General features: G+C 52.0%; 1 protein-coding gene across 1 annotated transcript; it reads left to right on the forward strand.

The window, feature by feature from the left end:
• The first annotated feature begins 131 nt into the window (after positions 1-131).
• Positions 132-17,311, forward strand: EMC8 (ER membrane protein complex subunit 8). The gene is made up of 5 exons (XM_082711644.1): positions 132-462; positions 7,855-7,931; positions 15,525-15,594; positions 16,281-16,375; positions 16,854-17,311. Exons 1-5 carry the CDS (start codon positions 232-234, stop codon positions 17,011-17,013), a joined length of 633 nt encoding a protein of 210 aa, XP_082567770.1. The 5' UTR covers positions 132-231; the 3' UTR covers positions 17,014-17,311.
• The last annotated feature ends 2,763 nt before the right edge of the window (positions 17,312-20,074 follow it).

A 20,074-nucleotide genomic window follows, 5' to 3' on the forward strand; every position in this document is an offset into this window, starting at 1 on the left:
CGGCGGGTGAGGCGGGTGAGGCGGGCGCGTCGGCTTCTCCCGGCGGCCGGGAGTCGGGGTGTGAGGAGCCCGGCCGGCAGCCGGGCCCGGCCTGTGGGCGCCTCCGCCGGCCGCGGGGCCGCGCCGGGCAGCCGCCGCCTCGTCCCGCTTCTCCGCGGAGGCGCCGCGCGGCCGGGCAGGGATCCGGGCCTCCGCCGGCTGCGGGGCCTCCGGGGCCCGGCCGGGCTCAGCATGCCCGGGGTGAAGCTGACCACCCAGGCTTACTGCAAGATGGTGCTGCACGGCGCCAAGTACCCGCACTGCGCCGTCAACGGACTGCTGGTGGCCGAGAAGCAGAAGCCGCGCAAGGAGCACCTGCCGCTGGGCGGCCCGGGCGCCCACCACACCCTCTTCGTGGACTGTATCCCCCTGTTCCACGGCACCCTGGCCCTCGCCCCCATGCTGGAGGTGGCCCTGACCCTGGTAAGCGCGGGGCGAGGGTCGGGGTGCGGCGCGGGCGTGCGGGGAGGGCTCGGCGCGGGGCCGCTGGTGGAGCAGGAGCCGGGGCGGGTGCTCTTTGGGGCACGGGCACGGGTCAGGGCGCGGGTCGCGGTCACTTCTTCGAGCCCGCGGCCTGTTTAGAAACAAGCCGCCGCCCACGGGGGCCGCGGCCCCGCGGCGTTGCGGTCGGGACGTAGACGCTGGAGCTTGGTTCCCGCGCTCCGCCCCGGAACGCCTGCCTTGTCTGCCGCGGGTGTAGACGCCGTGGTTCTGGGGACCTCAGTACACCGCACCCCCCGACGCGAGACACGTCCCTAGACGAGGGTAGCCTTGGTGGGACGGGCGCTCGTCCTCCGCTTACGGAGGACGTCCCGGTCCCCGCTGGGGCCTTAGCCACGCTGCGCCCTTGGGTTCAGTTTGCTTGCTTTAAGCTAGCTCTGCCCCCAGCGCGGGGCTTGAACTCCGCACCTCGGGGTCGGGAGCCGGGCGCCCTCTGGAAGCCACCCGGGGTTTCAAAGGCCATGGGCTCTTTGTGACATTAGAAAGACCTTTTTGGCCAGCGCTCTGGGGTGTCTGCTCCAAAGACGGCCTTACTGCGGTGCGGAGCGGGGAGCTGGAGCGTGCAGATCGGCTGGCTGGTAGCCGGGTTGTAGGCTCCGGGGGCTGATCGGGGGCTGATGAGCGGCGGAGGAACGAGCACTTGCGAGTTCCCCCCAGTTCTCACACCCTCCGGTGTTAAAACCTCCCGTAACCTCAGAGCTGCCTCAGCACCTGAGTTGATACTGTTTACTTTTCGCTTCAAGGTAAGCTACGGTTGAGGTGTAGGCAGAGCTCCTTTGTCTGTACTTAGCACCAAGCGAAATGAACCCGTCTCATGATTCCCAGAGTTATGACACCCACGGAAGCAGGAAGTACCCGGGGCCAACGGTCCTGCCCCGAGGTTACCGGGCACATCTTTGAGTGCCTGTTAACCGGAGCCGTGGTGTGAATTTCTTCATAGGATCTCCAGGGAGGACATGGGTAAGACGTAGGTATTTAGCCCTTGAAGAAACGCGCTGTCAGTACAGATCATGGCTGAGGTGTGCGTGGGTATAACGCACGTCTTCACCCAGCTGCCTCCGTTACTCTGTTCTCGGGACGCGCAGGGTGGCTGGAGGCGTGAGGCGCGGTCACTTGCAGGGAGCTGGACTTACCAGGAGCATGAATGCGAGATTGTTCCGTTTTCCAGCCGCGTGCCAAGCCTGTGCTGGGCTGTGGGTCACAAAACCTGCCAAGCACGCGAGCTCACAGGAAGCAGAGAGTACATACCAAGAGTAAGTGGTGCGTGGGTTCAAGCAGAAAGTGGTGAGAGGTCCCCAGCTAACCCGGGAAGGCAGGCTAGGCTGCCGGAGAAATGCACATGCAAGGAGTGACACAGTGGGCCAGCCATGGTAATGGCAGGGGCAGGGGGGTGGGTGCGCAGGTAGGGGGAGGTGAAGAGAGAGCATTCAAGGCAGAGGGACCAGTGTGTGCAAAGACCAGAGGAAATGGGGTGGGGAGGGGCGCAGGAGTGTTAAGGGACCAGGGGCAGAGAGGGGTGAGCAGCAGACAGATTGCATTGTGCAGCAGCTTGCAGATCACGCGGAGAAGCTGGGCGCCATCGTGAGGGCCGGGAAGCCACTGGAGGAGAGTGGCACAGCTGGATTTGCGTCCCGCAGTGATGGCTGCAGCCAGGAGACCGGAGGCAGTGGCTGCCCACACTGAGTGCAGTGTGCCTGCAGACGAGACATCGAGAGACCAGGAGGGAGAATCCACAGGACTCGGTGACTAGTCACGTGTGAACAGAGGGAGAAGGAACAAGGGAGACACCTTGGTGTCTGATTTACACATGAGAAGACAGTGGTGCCGTTTATTGAGGGAAAGTGAAGATGATCCAGTGTTGAACGTTGAAAATGGGTCTGGAGTTTAGAAGGTGAGGGGCTGGAGACATAGGTTGAGAATCAGTATCTTCTCGGTGACCGTTGAAGCTGGGAGAGCAGGCTGTACAGGGCAGCGTGTGGAATGAGGAGGGAGCTGTGCGCAGATGCACGGGGAGCTGTTGCTTCTGCGGGGCGCACGGAAGAGCCAGCCAGCTGGCCCAGGAGTAGCCCGAGGGGCCAGGTGTATTGCCTTAAATCCATTCAAAATCCTATCAGAAATACCTAAGCATCTTAAAGACAAACTTGAGCCTCTGGTGGGATCGTGAAAGTATTACTAGTGCTTTTCATCCTTGCGCAACCTTCACGGGGTGAAAGCATCGTGTTACTGCTAGCAGATGTAAACGCAGCTCTGGAGGGAATTAGACGCACAAACTACAAGCAACTGCCTTGGAGTCGCTTTATGTGAATTTTCCCCGAGGAGCAGAGCTGCCTCCCAAACCACTTACCAGGGAGGGAAGATGCCCAGAGGAGACCTCGACTCTTAAAATAGCCCGCTGCCATCAGGCTGTTAAGAGGGAGAGGGGCACCGCGTGAGGCCCTGTTTCGGCCTTGGTCCCGTCTCACTCCACTCCGCCCTGACCCTCAGTTTGCAGCACTTCCCCCAGACATGCCCATCAGAGTTTAAGGCTCCCGTCCGGCAAAGTTAAGTCTAAACTAGATTCTCTGCAACAGCATTTTTTTTTTTTTTTTTTAAAGTGAAGCCCAACTCGGTGCATGAATTCACAACCCTGAGATCAAGACCTGAGCTGAGACGAGGGGTCAGACACGTAACCGACTGAGCACCTAGGCTCCCCCTCTGAAAAATTTTTACTGGGTGAAGGTATTTAGGTTTGTGCTGTTCAGCGTGTGACTTAGCAACGTTACAACCTGAAGGCGATGAAAACTCTCGGCATGGGGAGCCGTTCTTGATCAGCGTCTCAGCCGCGGTAGATGTGATTTTACTAAGGTCTAAATCCATGAAACTATACAACTGAGGCTTTATGCCCAGGCTTTTTTCTACTCAGAGTTTCATATCGTAGTTATTTTTAGTAAGGGGGAAAGACTCACTTGATGCGCGGCCGTCAGAGGGCGGCATCAGATTCCTTTGAAAAGCTTTGCATTATAATTTTCCACTTAAAATCCTTTCATTTCTGGGTGCTTTTCGTTTTAAGTACTTACGCCTGTTATTTATCCTTATAACCCTTTGACGTAGGTAGTGATGGAATTATTTCTAATAGCAAAAATCCATAAAATGTTAGCGGGAAAATTAGCATAGAGCTGCTGTTTCTGTAATCCCTTTTTGTCCTTTTCCCCTCGTTGATTTGTTCTGCGGAGCTGCGTTTGATTGCCTTCTTCCAGGTGACTTTCTTATTTGCCATTTGGTCTGATCCCCTTGATTTCGGCCCAGAATTCTTTCTGCCGCCTGCTGTGTGCCTGCTCTGTGCTCATTTGCGTGGGGCGCTGTCCTCTAGCTCTTCCCCAGCCCTGTTTTCTCTCCAGAACAGTGACATTGACCTGGGAGAGGGAGACGGCTGCGCGGGTCCTCTTTTCCCTTCTGCCCTCTGACGTCACCCTCTCTCCTTTGCCTTCAGAGCTCTTTCATGGTTTCAGCTCTGTCCCAGGCCATAGAAAAACCAGCCTCCCACTTGAGAAGGAGCTTTTCTTCTCAGTGAATCTAGCCAGCCCTTTCCTTGGGCTCCCAAGACCTGCTTGTTGCTGCAGACAGTGAGGCTCCCAGACTCCCTCAGCTTTTAAGTGGCAAGTGTGGGAGTGGTGCCCTCCTCAGAGTGGCTCTTACCAGTTCTCTCTTACCTGCTTCGTGGCGATGGCACAGTCGTGTGAGGTAACGGTGCGGATTACAGTGTCACGCATGCAAATACAGGCAGGTGTGCAGAGAGGAGCCGCTTTCCTTGTGCGGAGCTGAGCTGGGAATGAACGAGTAGGGTCCGGTGCCTTGCGCAGCTCTCCTGTGCACCCGAGATGGAACAAACCAGAAAGGCACTGGGCAGAGGGTGGCAGGCTTATGCACGGTAGAAGTGTCCTTCTCCCCCTCTGGAAGGTGAAAGAAACTACAGAGCCAGTGTGAAGTTAGTCCCTGTAGCAGTCAGTTGTAGTAAGTTGACATCAGGTTTCAGGGTGCCGTCCTGAACTGTGGTCTTCGTTTGGATTGTTCACACGATGTGTGGCAGGAGAGCAGGGAAAATGGATTCACAGAGAACAGAGGGACAGCTGCTCAGTGCCTTTGCCGTGACCTGTCCCGCTTGGGCATGAACTGGCTTGACTGAGCCAGCTGCCTCTCAGATCCACTAAAGCTTTTCATTAATGAGCCATTTGGGCTTTCTCCAGGATTCCGGAGCCCCTCGAGCCCTGCCCACCCCATCCTTACCTCCCCCCGCTCACTCTGCTCGCCTTCTGGCCACCGACTTGTACCACACTCCAGGTCACGCTCACCCAATAAGGTCTGGCGCCATTTCTGAAAGCGCCAAAGAAAATGCTTCCATCTAATTAAAAACTTGTTCGCGCAGCCTCTCTGCAGGCTCTGGTACCTCATGGGAGCCCTCAGCTCTACACGCACCCTTTGGTGTTTTCCATTTTTCATTTGTGTGTCTGCCTGGACAGCTGTGGACAGGCCGTACATGCCCATCATAAGCATCCTCAGGGGCATCTGGGTGCCTCAGTCATTGAGTCTCTGACTCTTGGTTTGGGCCCAGGTCATGATCTCATGGGTTAGGGGATCGAGCCCCACAGTTCCACACTCAGCGGGGAGTCTGCTTGGGGGGGTCTCTCCCTCTGCCCTTCCCACTGCTCATGCGCACTCCCTCACTGTCTCTCAAATAAATAAGTCTTTAAAAAAAGGGGGGGGGGCGCCTGGGTGGCTCAGTGGGTTGAGCCGCTGCCTTCGGCTCAGGTCATGATCTCAGGGTCCTGGGATCGAGTCCCACATCGGGCTCTCTGCTCAGCAGGGATCCTGCTTCCTCCTCTCTCTCTCTCTGCCTGCCTCTCTGCCTACTTGTGATCTCTCTCTGTCAAATAAATAAATAAAATCTTAAAAAAATAAAAAAATAAAAATAAAAAAACTAAAATAAGCACCTTTACAGTTAACTTGGTTGTCCTTGCTTGAATCATTCGAAAGTTTTAAAACCAAACCAGAGCTTTTATGACCTGGTTTGCTTTGGGGCAGTCTCTTCAGAGAGTTCTCCTGGAAGCTCAAGGTCATGACGCTATTTTCCTGCTGGACTTGGTTAGGTCCTTATGTTGGTCACAAGAATCACCTTCACGTCAGGTACTTTGTGTGCTCCCTGAGGACAGATGCAGGGTGATACCGTGTGCCTCTGCTGGGGGACAAGTCCCCACTGTACCTCCCTCCCGGGAAGGGATCTAGAAGCAGCTTGGAGTGCTCACTAAAGACAGCTCCTAGAGTGGTCAGAACAGCCGCAGCAGCGAGTAATAATCCGCAGAGTAAATGTAGCTGCAGTCCGCCAGAAGTGGTCCCCAACACGTCTACATCCTAATGCTCAGAGCCTGTGACTGTGACCTTCCTTGGGAAAGGGACTTTGCAGATGAATTTAAGATAAGGACCCTGAGGCAGGGAGGTGGACCTGATTATATGCTGGGCCCCTTCCTTCTTAGAAGGAAATAGGAAAGGCAGGATCAGAGGAAGGAGATGTGACTAGGAAGCAGAGGTCAGAGTGATGTGGTCACCTGCAAGGAATGTGAGTGACCTCTAGAGGGAGGACGACACAAGGAGTGGATTCTCCCCTAGAGCTTCTAGAAGGAATCAGTCCCTCTGGCTCTATTTATTTATTTATTTATTTTAAAGATTTTGTTTCTTTGAGAGAGGGAGGGAGCACAGAGGAAAAAGTAGACTCCCTGCTGAGCAGAGAGCCCCATGCTGGGCTTGATCCCAACACCCTGAGATCAGGAACTGAACCGAAGGCAGGCACGCTTAACTGACTGAGCCACCAGATGCCCTTATGCTGACCCATTTTAGACTTACCTTTAGTTCTGACTCTGGATAAAGGTACAGGCGTCATCAGAGAGCCAGGAGAGGGAGGCCCAAGTGGTCAGCGAGGACACACTCAAGAGGCTGGTCTCTGAGTAGACGCAAAGGCTGAGAGGGCTCCACTGAAGGGGAGGCTGGTCTTTGGGGTTTGAGGTCAGGGAATGCGGCAGATGCCAGATTTTAGAGCCAGGCTATGCCCTTTGGTGCTGCAAAGAGACCGGTTTAGAGGAAAAGGAAAGAAATTGCCACGGTAAGCAGCAAGAGAACGTTTCTGGAACCAGTTCCTTTAAGAGGTGATGGAAGCAAAATGTAAGTGATTTGGAAGTAATTGGTAACAAAGTTACAGTTAAAGAGCCATTGTAAATATTTTGGAGACATAGCCCTAATCTTTTGGGTGGGTGACCAAAACATGTAATTGGTTCAGTGAGCCTTGGTTTTGACCCAATATGGTAATTTGTGAGCTCTTAGGAGGCCAGAATTATTATTCTAATCCTTGTGTGAGCCAGGGAACCTTGGACTGTAACCCTCTTGTGAAGTCTGCTTTTAGTCATAAGGAACACTTTGCCCGAGCCCCAAACTAGAATCCAAGAAAAAAAGTAATACAGCCATGTTTTTTGAAAAAGAAGAGTATTTTTAACTAGTTAATTTGCTCTGAAAAACGATTAATTTTATTTTCTCTTCTGCAGACTGAGAATAGAATTTATCACAGTATATTATTAAAATTCCATTATGGCAAAAACAGGATGACATTTTGTTGTTTTTAGTAATGGCATTAGACCTGCAGGAAGTTAAATCTGATGCGGGAAGAGTGGCATTATAAAACAGACAAACGCTTTGACAGGGAGTTGAGTGGAAGAGAGTGTGTTTGTGCATGCCTGTGTACACACCCATGTACCCGTGTACCCCATACACTAACATGAAGTGTTTCTGTGGTTTGTTGCTGGGAACACAGAGATTTAAATACAACATAAAAAGACTTAGCTTCAAGAGACCAAGGTCCCCATTCTGGTCCTGCTCCGTGGCTGTGCAAACTTAGGGCACCTCTAGCTTTAGTTTGCTTATCTGTGGAGGCTTGACCCCAGGAGCACAAGGGCTGCTCAAGCCCCAGAATGCCTCCATTCTTTCTGTCTTAAGAGCAGGTGGGTAAAAATGGCCCCACCTCCCCACGGTGCCACACCTGCACTGTGTGTGTGGGCACCGTATCCCCTCAGTGAGGGTGAGGCCACGCTCTCCTGTTTTCTGTGGCCTCCCACAGACCATAGACAACAAGCTGGTGTGACCTTTCTCCTGGGAAAGAGGACTCAGAGATTAAACTGTCTCTTGTCCCAACATTGGAGTTATGGGGGTGGGGCCAAGGACTCCTGTGTTTATTAAGAGGTGACATTTAAGGGAAAGTCACTCATCTTTTCCTCCCAATTTCTGTTTCCCATTCAGATTGACTCATGGTGCAAAGATAATAGCTACGTGATTGCCGGTTATTATCAAGCTAACGAACGAGTCAAGGATGCCAGGTATGTCTGTGCAAAAACCCTGTGGTCTGAGGGAGTGATCGTGGGACAGATAGTCTCTGATGTGCCTTTTGACCTTCTGTAGGCTCTGTGAGAACAAAACCCCTCCCTGCGTTCTGTGCTTGTTTCTAGTATTTGAGAGGAACTATGATGTGGATAATTCCAAACAACAGAAATCCTAACAGTTACATTAATTTGGGATTGTGTTTGTATCTTCTTTATTTTTGCTTGGAGGGAGTTCATGCAATGAAAGCAACAGCCAGGGGCCTCTGATTTCTGTCCCAGCTAGGAATGGTGTAGGGCAGAACATTAGGAAAGAATACTGCTCTCCTTGGGGACAAAGAACTTTTGGATTCGGTGCTCTTGGGATCTGGTACTGTGAGGAAGATGTGAGGCTAGCAGCTTCCTTCACATGGGCCTCTGGTTCTCACTGAGCAAGGCTGAGGACTTGGTGTGCTGTCTCACTGGAAAAACCGATGACACACTGGAGTTCGGATGATTTGGGAAGGGCTCATCATTGATTGTAACCTAAGGTCTGGCCGTATGCGCACACGGAGGGTAGTGGTGTGACGGAAGGCGGTACCATCCCCGGGCCCGGAGGGACAGGGAAGGAGGAGTGTGGCAAAGAAGTCCACATCAAAGGAAGCAGTGCCTCTTGGTTTAGGGCCACGGCCAGCAGCCAGCCTGCTGTGTGTGACCTGTTAGGGAAAGCCCCAGAAGAGTCACTACCCTGACCTCCCTGGGATTTCCACCAGCCGGAAGCCAGGAGCTGATAGGAGGTCCCCCGCATGGCGCTCTCCTGCTCTCCTCACGCTGTCAGAGAGCGCCGGCTGACTTCTGAGTCCAGGCGTCCAGGGGCTGCAGTAGAGGGTCCCAGACCAAAGCCCCACCTGGAGTTCTGCACAGCAGCTTAGCAAAGGCGAGAGGGCGGACTCGGCAGTATGTTTGGAAATACACGGTGAGCTGGTGCCTAAGTGCTGGTAAGGATGAGGCGCCAGTGCCCTGGGCAGGACTTGGAGGGAGGCGGGGTAGCCAGCGAGGTGCTGGGCTCTACACAGCCCCGTTAAAGCCCCTGCTTGGACAACCACACACGGGGCCTCTGTGGTCCCAGGACCCACCGCTCCCACTAGGACCCCTTCTCCATCTGCTGCTATCCACCTCCCAGGCATGGACGACTCTGTCTCTGACCCGGAGCCTATGCCCAGGGCCCTTGTCGGTACTGGTCTTTGTTAACGGAAGACGGACCCCAGGCCAGGCTCTGCAGGGCAAAAGCTAAACACAGTTGGCCTTTGCCCTCAGGTTGCTGGAGGGACCGTGAGAGATGCTGCCGGCCCAGCGCTCTGCTGCCCGGTGGGGCCAGGAGCCCTGAGGTGGGCGCAGAGGCTGTGACAGCAAGCGCAGTGAGGAAGTCCTCCCCGGGGTCACCAGAGAAGCCCTCGGGGAGGGCTGTCGTCTGAATGCCGGGAGAGTCTTGTCGAGTGCCCATGTGAGCAGCAGGAGGGAAGAGTGTCCAGAGAGGGGCTGCGTGCGGTGGACACCAGGTGGACTTGGGAGCGTCACTTCGTAAGCAGCGGGGAGCTGTCCTTGGAAGGAGGGTTCCCTGAACCGAGCGGTTCTTAGCCGCTCTTGCAGAAAGACCAGGGGACCAGGCGGGAGGTGATGGCACCAGTTTGTCGAGGGTGAGGCCTCCCTTTCCACCCACTTCTCCCCAAACCCCCACCTCACATGGTTGCCCCAGACGGATGTGCATGGCTCTCACCTGGGTGCCTCATTTGGCTCACGCTACTCCCATCTTCCTGCCTCTGTTCAGACCTCATTCTAGCCCCGCCCAGAAGTCTCCTACTTAGACAGCATTTTCGTGCTGCTCGGAGCTTCTAGACTTTTCTGGTACCTTCAGCTGCTCTGCTTAGGAGCTTTTGCATTCCCCCATCACTATGTTTATCTACCTACTAACAGCCCATTGCCAGGTCTGTAGGGGATTAAACATGAGCCGGGGGACAAGAGTGCCCGATCACCCTTGAGTCCCTTCTGGTGAGTCCCTGCTGGATGTAGGGGTTCAGTCCTCAGGATGTGTGGGCCGGTGCTGTGTTAGGATTTACTGGCGCTGTCCTGTCTAATCCTCCCAAGGACACTCAGGTGAAGAAAGTAGCCAGAGACGGTCACTGCACAAAGGCCACACAGCTCGGAAGCTCAGGAGCTGAGATTACACTAATTTCCTCCTCTAGTACTATCTGCCTCTGCCTAGAAAACCGTCACTTCTCTCTTCAACCAGACTTGGCTAAAAATTTCCTCTTTTTTTAGAAATATCAGTTGATTGGGACGCCTGGGTGGCTTAGTCGGTTAAGTGTCTGCTTTCGGCTCAGGTCATGATCCCAGAGTTCTGGAATCAAGCCTCGCATTGGGCTCCCTACTCAGCAGGGAACCTGCTTCTCCCTCTCCCCACTACTCCCCCCTGCTTGTGTGTGTGTGTGCACGCACTCTGTCATATAAATAAAATCTTTAAATACATATACATACATCTTTACAAGTGAGACACACACACACACATATATATGTAGATCAGCTGATTAACAGTGTCTCATAGCATGAGCCTTAAAACCAGGTAGACTTGGATTCAAATCATAGGTGACTTACTAGTTTACCTCTTGGGCCTCAGTGGTCCTAACTGTGAAATGGTAGTAAAAGCTCATGCCTCCGAAATTGGTCTTGAGGACAAAGTGAAGCAACATAAACCGTCTTTAGCTTCGTGCTTGGTTCAAAGTACAGGTTTGTACTATTACTAGTCCTGTGTATAACTTTTTTCAAAAAAGGGTCATTCAAACAAACTGTTGGGATTACACCAAAATAAAAAGGTTTTGCCTGGCAAAGGGAACCATCATCAGAACAAAAAGGCAGGCTAGTAAGTGGGAGAAGATTTATGGAAGTGATTATCCTATAAGGGGTCAGTATCCAAAATATATAAACAAACAACACCCAAACAAACAAACAAAAATGGACAAAGGATGTGAATAGATGTTTTACCAAAGAAGACATGCAGATAGCACAAGAGACTCGAGAGAGATTGGTCAGCACTACTGATGGTCAGGGAAGTGCCTATCAAAACCACAACGAGATGTCACCTCCCGCCCATCAGAACGGCTGGGATCAAATGCACAAATACCAACCGTGGGTGAGGGCGTAGAGAAAAATCCCCTGCGCTGATGGTGGGAATGCAGCCTCTGTGGGAAACAGTGTGGAGGGTCCCAAAAAGTTAAAAATAGAAATACCCTATGATCCACTAATTCCACTAATAGATAATTAACCAAAGAAGACGAGAATGAAAACACTAATTAAGAAGAACATGTACACCACGGTGTTTGTCATAGCACTGTTCCTAACAGGCATGGAAGCAGCTCCTGTGTCCGTCCGTGAATGAATGGACCTAGAAGACACGGCGTGTATTTACATAGACTAGGACTCAGCCTGAAACTGTAGGAGATCTAGCTGTAGTTTTCCGAAACACGGATGGACAGGGCATTAAGCTAAGTGAAATAAATCAGACAAGAGAAAGACCATACCTTGTGATTTCCCTTACATGTGGAATCTAAAAAACAGAACAGTTCTTGGAGTGCCTGGCCAGCTCAGTCGGTGGAATGCACAGTCGTGAGTTGGGCCCCATGTTACTTTTTTTTTTTTTTTTTTTAATTTTATTTATTTATTTGAGAGAGAGAGAGATCACAAGTAGGCGGGGAGGGGGGGAGCAGGCTCCTCGCCCAGCAGAGAGCCCGATGCGGGGCTTGATCCCAGGACCCTGAGCTCATGACCTGAGCCGAAGTCAGAGGCTTAACCCACTGAGCCATCCAGGCGCCTGGAGTGTAGAGATTACTTAAAAATAAAAACCTTCTGGGGCACCTGGGTGGCTCAGTGGGTTAGAGCCTCTGCCTTCAGCTCAGGTCATGATCCCAGGGTCTTGGGATGGAGCCCCGCATGGAGCTCTCTGCTCAGCAGGGAGCCTTCCTCCTCTCTCTCTGTCTGCCTCTCTGCCTACCTGTGATCTCTGTCTGTCAAATAAATAAATAGATAGATAGATAGATCTTTTAGAAAATAAATAAATAAAAACCTTTGAGGGGCACCTGCGTGGCTCAGTGGGTTAAGCCTCTGCCTTCAGCTCAGGTCATGATCCCAGGGTGCTGGGATGGAGCCTCACATAAGGCTCTCTGCTCGGCGGGGAGCCTGCTTCCCCCCTGCTCTCTTTGCCTGCCTCTTTGCCTGCTTGTGATCTCCGCCTGTCAAATAAATAAAATCTTATTAAAAAATAAAAATCTTTGAAATAGATATGAGAAATTAATTAAATTAAAAAGGCTCTTAATTGCAGAGAACAACCTAGTGGTCGCCAGAGGGGAGGTGAATGGGGGATTGGGGAAAATAGGTAAAGGGGATTAAGAGGTACAAACCCGCTACAGATGCGTCACAGAGATGAAAAGTACAGCATTAGAAACTTTGTTTGTTTTTGTTTTTGTTTTGGTCTTTTAAAAAAAGGTCAGTGAGCTTTTTATGTTATAAAAAGAAATGTAAGGTGCTTGTAACAGTTTCGCTTGATTACTAAACTCTAGGTCATTGTGTCGAGTTTTATTGTAGCACTTCCTAATTGCTGGGGTTTGCTTTGTGATTTACATATCATGTGGATAAATGTCAGTACCAGGCACAGCACACTGGTCTGAAATTAGATGCTCAGTAAAAAGCTTTCAGGTCGGGATTGGTCAGGCAAATGCCTAGCTTCAAGCTAGTTGGGAAGGGGAAATGGACAAAGCAGTCTCTGCCTCCTGGTGCCCTCAGTTTTATTTGACGGCTGAGGCTTCCGGGGAGCAGAGTTGATACAGCCTAGTAAGCAAAGTAGTGACCTTACTGTCATAGCGTGACAGTCCTACATTAGGAATGCAGTTAGGATTGGGGGAGGTCAGTATTTGAGACAAAGTGCATTAATACCAAAAAATGTAGACAAAATTGGCAGTTCTTTCAAATACTTTTTCAGTTTATTAACTATAATCTTATAAACTCTTTTCAAAAGAGTACATTTCAGGGGTGCCTGGGTGGCTTAGTTGGTTAAGCGTCTGCCTTTGGCTCGCTCAGTCATGATCCCAGGTTCCTGGGATAGAGCCCCAGTCAGGCTCCCTGCTCTGCGGGAAGCCTGTTTCTCCCTCTCCCACACCCTCTGCCTGTGTTCCCTCTCTCACTTTGTCTCTCTCTGTCAAATAAATAACTAAAATCTTTAAAAAGGAAAAAAAAAAAAAAAAGAATACATCTTAGAGGTACCAGTGTGGCTCAGTCAGTTGAGCATCTATCGTCAGCTCAGGTCATGATCCCAGGGTCCTGGGATAGAGCCCCACATTGGGCTCCCTGCTCAGCAGGGATCCTGCTTCTCCCTCTCCTTCTGTCCCTCCCCACCCCTGCTTGTGTTCTCTTTTTCTCTCAAATAAATAAAATCTTTTTTAAAAATTTTAAATTTGAGTTCTTGGGCATCTGAAGTGGTAGTTCTTGTTTTTGATGAATGTTTCTTGACACCTTTCCTGATAAAAGTCACTGGCCACCATGATCATCATAAGTGTTAGGATGATATTTTTGTAAGTTTTTTTATGGCAGATGCTTTATGCAAATGCTCACTTCTTTTCCCTTTGCACCTGAGGTGTGAACGAGCCAGGGACAGGAGTGTGTGTTGTCCACATTTTGTGGAAGAACAGGCGGGCCTCCGTGGCTCCAGTCCTGATTGTTGCCTTTGCCGTCTGAGCCGCGGGAACTGTGCACCTCCCGGCTCCTGGGAAACACAGTGTAGCTCTGCTGTCCTTTGCACGCCTTTCCGTGGTGGCCTGGGGGACAGGAACCCCTGGGGCCCTTTCTCTTTGAAGCTGCCTTGTTGTTTTATTTTTCCTAATTCTGTGATTTACAGTCAGCACATCACTACAGATTCTCAGTTTTGAACCTAAAACACTATTAATCTGGGGCACCTGGGTGGCTCTGTGGGTTAAAGCCTCTGCCTTCGGCTCAGTTCATGATCCCAGGGTCCTGGGATCGAGCCCCACATCTGTCTCTCTGCTCAGCGGGGAGCCTGCTTCCTCCTCTCTCTGACTGCCTCTCTGCCTACTTGTGTGATCTCTGTCTGTGAAATAAATAAATAAAATCTTTAAAAAAAAAAAAAAGGACTATTAATCTGCCTTTTTTTTTTTTTCCAGCTCAGTCACTACATAATTGTATAGTATGTTTCCTTAAGTAAACCCGCAATTATCCATGTGTTTTTATGGCCGTTAAAATATACTTGGCTCAGCCCTTGCTTCAAAAAGCAGAGGCTCTCATTGTGCTGGGAAGATAAGATGCACGAAAAGTCAACAGTGTGCTGAGGAGTAGGTGTTAAAGCACTTTAGAAATAAACGGTTTAGAGACAGGACAGACGGGCCCCCTTGGGGGCAGTGTGGCAAGAGCTCCCACAGAGGACGGTGTTTTCTGGGCGTGAAAGATGGGAAGCGATGCAGTCAGCAGAGACCGATGTGGAAGGGCATCCCAGCAGGGAGCAGTGGGAGTGAGGGGAGGGGCGTGTGGGGGAGACCGTCTGTAGACCGCTACCCCGAAATTAAAGACGCACAAGACTGCATCTGTGAGCAGGAGCGGCGGCTAGGTCCGCGGGGAGAAAGACCTGGCTCTCCCAGGCTGAGGACATCACAAGCAGTGGAGGCCAGCAGGGAACAGGAGAGAAGTTTCACTTCAGGAAAATGGATCTAAAGAGAGTTTTCAGGATACATGAACTAAGAAGAGCCTAGAAATTGAGACCAGTTAGGAAGCAATTTTGGAAACCCAGATACGGAGCGAACACCTGAACACAGCAGATGGCAGGGTGAGCAGAGGAGGCGGAGGCAAGGGGCGGGTCTGCGGCCCCGCCGGCGTACAGCCCCGGTGAGGGGCCAAAGACGAGTAGCAGCAGATCCCAGAACCTGGAGCAGGCTGGCAGCCCAGATGCAGGGGACTCTAGCTGGGTGACCAGGGAGGGTGGGGGTGCTTGGCAGGCCTCCAGGGTACTGCCCCTCGAAGGTAAGGGGCAGGCGCCAGATTGCACAGTGCGGTGACCAAGTGGCACCAAGGGACAAGACTGTCAGTTCATTAAAGTATTTCAATAAAATATATTAATAATATTAATAGATTAAAGTTTAATCAGAAATATGGTTGAGGGGCAGCTGGGTGGCTCAGTGGGTTAAAGCCTCTGCCTTCGGCTCAGATCATGATCCCAGGGTTCTGGGCTCTCTGCTCGGCGGGGAGCCTGCTTCCTCCTCTCCTTCTGCCTGGCTCTCTGCCTGCTTGTGATCTCTGTCTGTTAAATAAATAAGTAAAATCTTTTTTAAAATTTTAAAAAATAAATAAGCAAATAAAGATGCCTCTTCCGGAACGTACTGACGGGCTTTGCACCATGCTTCCCATCGCCCTTTCCTTGGCACAAGGTCACCTCTGAGGGTCAGGAGGAGCGCACAGGTGAGGGGCGCCGCCCTTAGTGGCCGCGCCTGTGAGCCCCGCCTTGGGGAGGCTGTGCAGGCGGCGGAAGCTGGTGCAGTCGACTCACTGCCGCGTCTTTTGCAGTCCAAACCAGGTCGCAGAAAAGGTGGCCTCCAGAATCGCCGAGGGCTTCAGCGATACGGCTCTCATCATGGTGAGTCCCTCTTGGGTGCGGCGGTGTTCTCAGTTGCCAGGACGGCTGCTGAGCGTCCTCTGGCTGACATGGAGCTGGAGCCCTGAGCCGTCTTCTGTGCAGGCGCTCCGGCAGCCCAGTGCTGCCCTCTGTGGTCTCCTCCCACCGCAGAGCCGAGCCTGCTGAATCCCAGGTTCGCTCCATGTCTCCACAGCCGGGCCGGGGGGGGGTGGGCATTCCTGCTCAGTGGCTCTCAAAGTGGGGTTCTGTGCCAGCCGCATCAGCGCCGCTTGGGAGCTTGTCAGAAGTACAGATCCTCGGGTCCCGGGTGGCTGCTTCAATAAGCTTCCAGATGATTCTGACTCACGCTCAAGCGCGAGGGCCACTGAATTAGCCGACCGCCCACAGGGAAGGAAGAAGTCAGGTAGACAGTAGCGAACATCAAAAGCCTTGTTAAACGGGCTCCGTTCAGACAGGATTCGAGCAGGGAGAGAAGTAGTACTCAGAAGCTCCGCTGTCGTGGACACCCTGTAGCCCTGCGTGTGTTCTGCATAGCGCACGGTTAGCCTCGGACCACGTGCGCGGCGGGACCACACGCATCGGATTTGCAGTGTCTGCGCCGCGGTGCGAGCAGCCCTGCGGAGCCGGGCCGGCCGCCGGCTCTTTGTTAGCCATGTTCACGAGTGCGTCCTCTGTCTTGTGCACAGGTGGACAACACTAAGTTCACGATGGACTGCGTGGTGCCTACGATCCACGTGTACGAACACCACGAAAACAGATGGCGGTGCAGGGACCCACACTAGTGAGTGCCGCGCTCTCGCGATGACCTGTGCGCGGCGGGGGGCGGGGGGGTGCTGCTCCCGGGTACCCAGTGCCCCCAGGAGGCTGGCCCTGGCCTTCTGCTTTTAAGTTGGCACGTTCTCCGGGGCAGTGTACAAACAACAGAAATCCTGCATGCTCCCCGGCTCCTGAGAGAGCCTGAGTGTTCCTCCTGGGCTTCTGCTCCCCGCCCAGGGGCGCCACTCTCGGCATTTGCTGTGGTCATTTATAATCACACCGCCCTCCAGCTTCTTCAGATTGTCCTCTGGAGGGGTCTCTTTCATGTGGTCACCGTGCTGCGTAGTCTGTATGCACATCTGTGTGTTTGAGACATGCGTGTTCGCTGCCATTCGCCATTGTCCCCCTTCGTGCCACTGGGTGTGCCGCCGGTTTTCTGATCCTCTGTCAGAAAGCCGCCTGTTTCTCACCGAGAGGCTGATCTCTCCGGTTTCACCTCGTAGTGATTACTGCGAAGACTGGCCAGAGGCGCAGAGGATCTCCGCGGCGCTCCTGGACAGCCGGTCCTACGAAGCTCTTGTGGATTTCGATAACCACCTGGACGACATTCGGAATGACTGGACCAACCCAGAGATCAATAAAGCTGTTCTGCATCTGTGCTAGGGAGGGGTTTGGTGACTGCTCTCTGCATTTCCACTACACTGGGGAAGAAAGCTATTTTTAAATGTAAATAAGATCTCTCCTAGCCTGTGTGGAAAGCTGACCGTTTTCAGAGGTGGCCCATGCCCGGACAGAGGCCGACTGTCCATCAGCCGTCTTTTTAATGCAGAGTCTAGAGAGGGGCAGACTGTCCCATCTGACCGTCCCTGTGGAGTCCTTCCCACTTGTATGTTGCTCTGACCTCCAAATCAAAGCTGTTTCTGCTCGTCCAAGATTGTTCCTATTAAATAGTTTTAACTAACCTTTTACAATCTGGAGAGAATACTTTTTAAGGCTTATGAACTACCTTTTAAAGAAAAAAAGAAAAAAGCCCAGATCTTACACTTGTGTGCGTGTTTGTGAGTTTTCATCCCATCGGGTTCGTGTCGTCCAGGCCCGGGCCTGAGTGTGCGCGGCTGTGAACAGAGCCGCTCCAAGCCGGTCGGGCTCAGAGCTGTCGCGACCACACAGTGGGAATAATGCCCCTGTTGCCTGAGAAACCTTCATCGTTAAGGGTGAAAACAGCGCCGCGGGTAACGGGAACGTGGATGGGAGCGGAGTGTAATGCTTCTCAGTCAGACAGAAAGCTTGTAAACCGGTGGAATCAAAACAGGGAAAATGGAATTGTGTTAAGATGGTCTTTAAAGGGGCGCCTGGGTGGCTCAGTGAGTGGGTTAAGGCTCTGCCTTCGGCTCAGGTCATGATCCCAGGGTCCTGGGATGAAGCCCCAAGTCGGGCTCTGCTCAGCAGGGAGCCTGCTTCCCTTCTTCTCTCTCTCTCTGCCCGCCTCTCTGCCTACTTGTGATCTCTGTCAAATAAATAAATAAAATCTTTTTTTTTTTAAAGATGGTCTTTAAAAGGCAAAAATCAGTTCCAGCTCCTAACTCACTTCCGTGCTTATCGTAAGTGATTCTAATCTGTTCTCAGAATAATTTTTTCTTCTGTATTTGAAGCAACAGAAGCCAAATAAAACTTAGACCCGCCGAGTTTTGCAGAGCACTCTGTAGTGTGTATGGTCGGAACCCTGGGTGAGGCTTTTAAACGCCCTCCTGGGAGATCATGGGGAGACTTGGTGGTTCTGCTGCATTTTTTCTTTCCTAGATGAATCATTTCCTCCGCCCTTTCTTCAGATACATCCCCTTAATTTTTGAAGCTGGTGTTACTTTGTGTGCGGACACGGATGGAGGGGTGACGGGTGGGCACACTCTCTCCCTCACTCCCCGCCTTGGAGGCCCGTCCCGTTACAGATGGAGCGCGGTGAGCGGTCTCGCCCCACTGGGCTCGTGTGTGTTCAGAAAGGGAGAAGGATGGCCTCCAGCCTTTACCTGGATTAAACAGAGTCTGTGCTCCCTGCAGCCCCAGGTCCAGGAACTGGCAGAGCCATTCCGAATGAAGGTGTGGCTAAGGCCAGTTTGCAGGCGTTGCGTTTTGAAGACCCACTCTTCTTTTCCCGCATTGTCCCCTCTCCCCGCAACGCTTGTGCTTGCTTTTCCCACACGCTTTCCAGGAGCGTTGTGCTGCCCTCTGGTTCGGATTTCGGCCTAGACCCAGGCCCCCCTTTCTGTGGCTGAGTCAGGCATATGTTTTCAGAAGAACGTGTGTTAAATATTCCAAAAGGAAGAATGTATCCTTAAAAAAAAACAACCAGATTTCCAAAGCGCGGATGCCACCTCCTATATCCTTGTGAAAACAGAGGAAGCCAGCCGGGCTCCCTCCTGCTCACCTCCAGGGCCTCGCTCTGGGGTCTCGGGGCCCTCAGGCTCCCTGGCCTTGAGAACCAGCTTCTTGTTTCCCTCCCAGGGATGAACGTGAGAATCTGCCAGGTAGCTGCACATGCATAGTCATCCTCTGCCTTTTGACAGAAAAGTCTTAAAGAACTGGCACAACGTGTATTCCTAAGTAGTTCTTTCCCACTTGACTCGAAGGGATGGGGGCAGGGTGGGGGTGTAGAACTGCCCCTCAGAGCTAGCCACATGCTTCACGTCATTTAGGTGGGCCTTGTCTCTTCCACGACCCCCACCCAGTAAGAAATGAGAGGAACAGATGAATTATTAACGGATGTAAATGTCATTTCCATTTCTAATCACGGTGGCCTTTAAGAAGGAAGGACACTGAAAGTGGAAAGTCTCTGAGAACTTCCCGCAGGACAAAAGCGGCTTGCTTGCTAGGGGGAAGTCAGCCTGGCTCCTCCCAATTAAATTAGATTGATTTAGAATGGAAAACAACTTAAAGATCTCTTGAGCAATTTAAATTTCCAAGTCCGAATTCCAGGGATCTGGTATTTTCAAGCCACCTTGGTGTAGAAAGTTCTCGTGTAATTAGCCTTGGTTGAACAGCCTATTTCTCGGATATACCTGGGAAGCCCATTATTCCCGCATATGGTGACTCCTAGGTACAAAAGAAAAATACTGGCTTCTAAAACTGCCCCTCCTCGGTGCAGTTTTATCCTGTATCCGTCTCACCCCAGTTGCTCTTTCATAACATCGTGGTAGATAAGACACCAGAAAAGTCGTCACCAGCATCAATCTCTGTACCCTGTGGCCGTTTTAGCCGTTTCAGTCAAGAGAGCTGAGGCTAAAGGTAGACTTCTGTTTTACTCATCTGGCGTTCCTGAGGCTTTCCATCAACTCAGTGCCTCTTAAACATAGGATTGTTTTCTCCCAATTCAGGAGAAGGCCTGGCAGAAAATGGCTGTGCCCCCCCGCCAGCTCTGAGACAGCGCAGTAATCTGACTTCACTGCCGTGTGCTTCAGAACCCAGGGGCTAACGCGAGTATTTTTATCTTCATGATTCTGACTTGTTTCTTCTTAAAATGCGTAAGAGATCTTTTGAATGGGATGCAAAATGTGATCGGCTTTGCCATTTCTTAGAATAAATAGCTATCTTCCAAGGATGCTTTTTACCCTTAAGGATGAACATCGTGGGGTCGACGTTTCCTTGCCGTGCGATCCGAGGATTCTTCCGTAGAATACAAGACCTCGTCAGCTTCAGAACGGTGCAGAATTGTGTGCTTGGTCTTCTGCTT

The sequence above is a fragment of the Mustela nivalis genome (genome assembly GCF_964662115.1).
Source record: "Mustela nivalis genome assembly, chromosome: 18".
In the NCBI taxonomy this organism is placed as follows: domain Eukaryota; kingdom Metazoa; phylum Chordata; class Mammalia; order Carnivora; family Mustelidae; genus Mustela; species Mustela nivalis.

Excerpts from the sequence above, each read along its gene's own strand:
- EMC8 (XM_082711644.1), top strand. The coding sequence starts at position 232 with ATGCCCGGGGTGAAGCTGACCACCCAGGCTTACTGCAAGATGGTGCTG. Across the intron at positions 7,932-15,524 it reads GAACGAGTCAAGGATGCCAG|TCCAAACCAGGTCGCAGAAA; the intron begins GTATGTCTGTGC and ends CGTCTTTTGCAG. Across the intron at positions 15,595-16,280 it reads GCGATACGGCTCTCATCATG|GTGGACAACACTAAGTTCAC; the intron begins GTGAGTCCCTCT and ends TCTTGTGCACAG.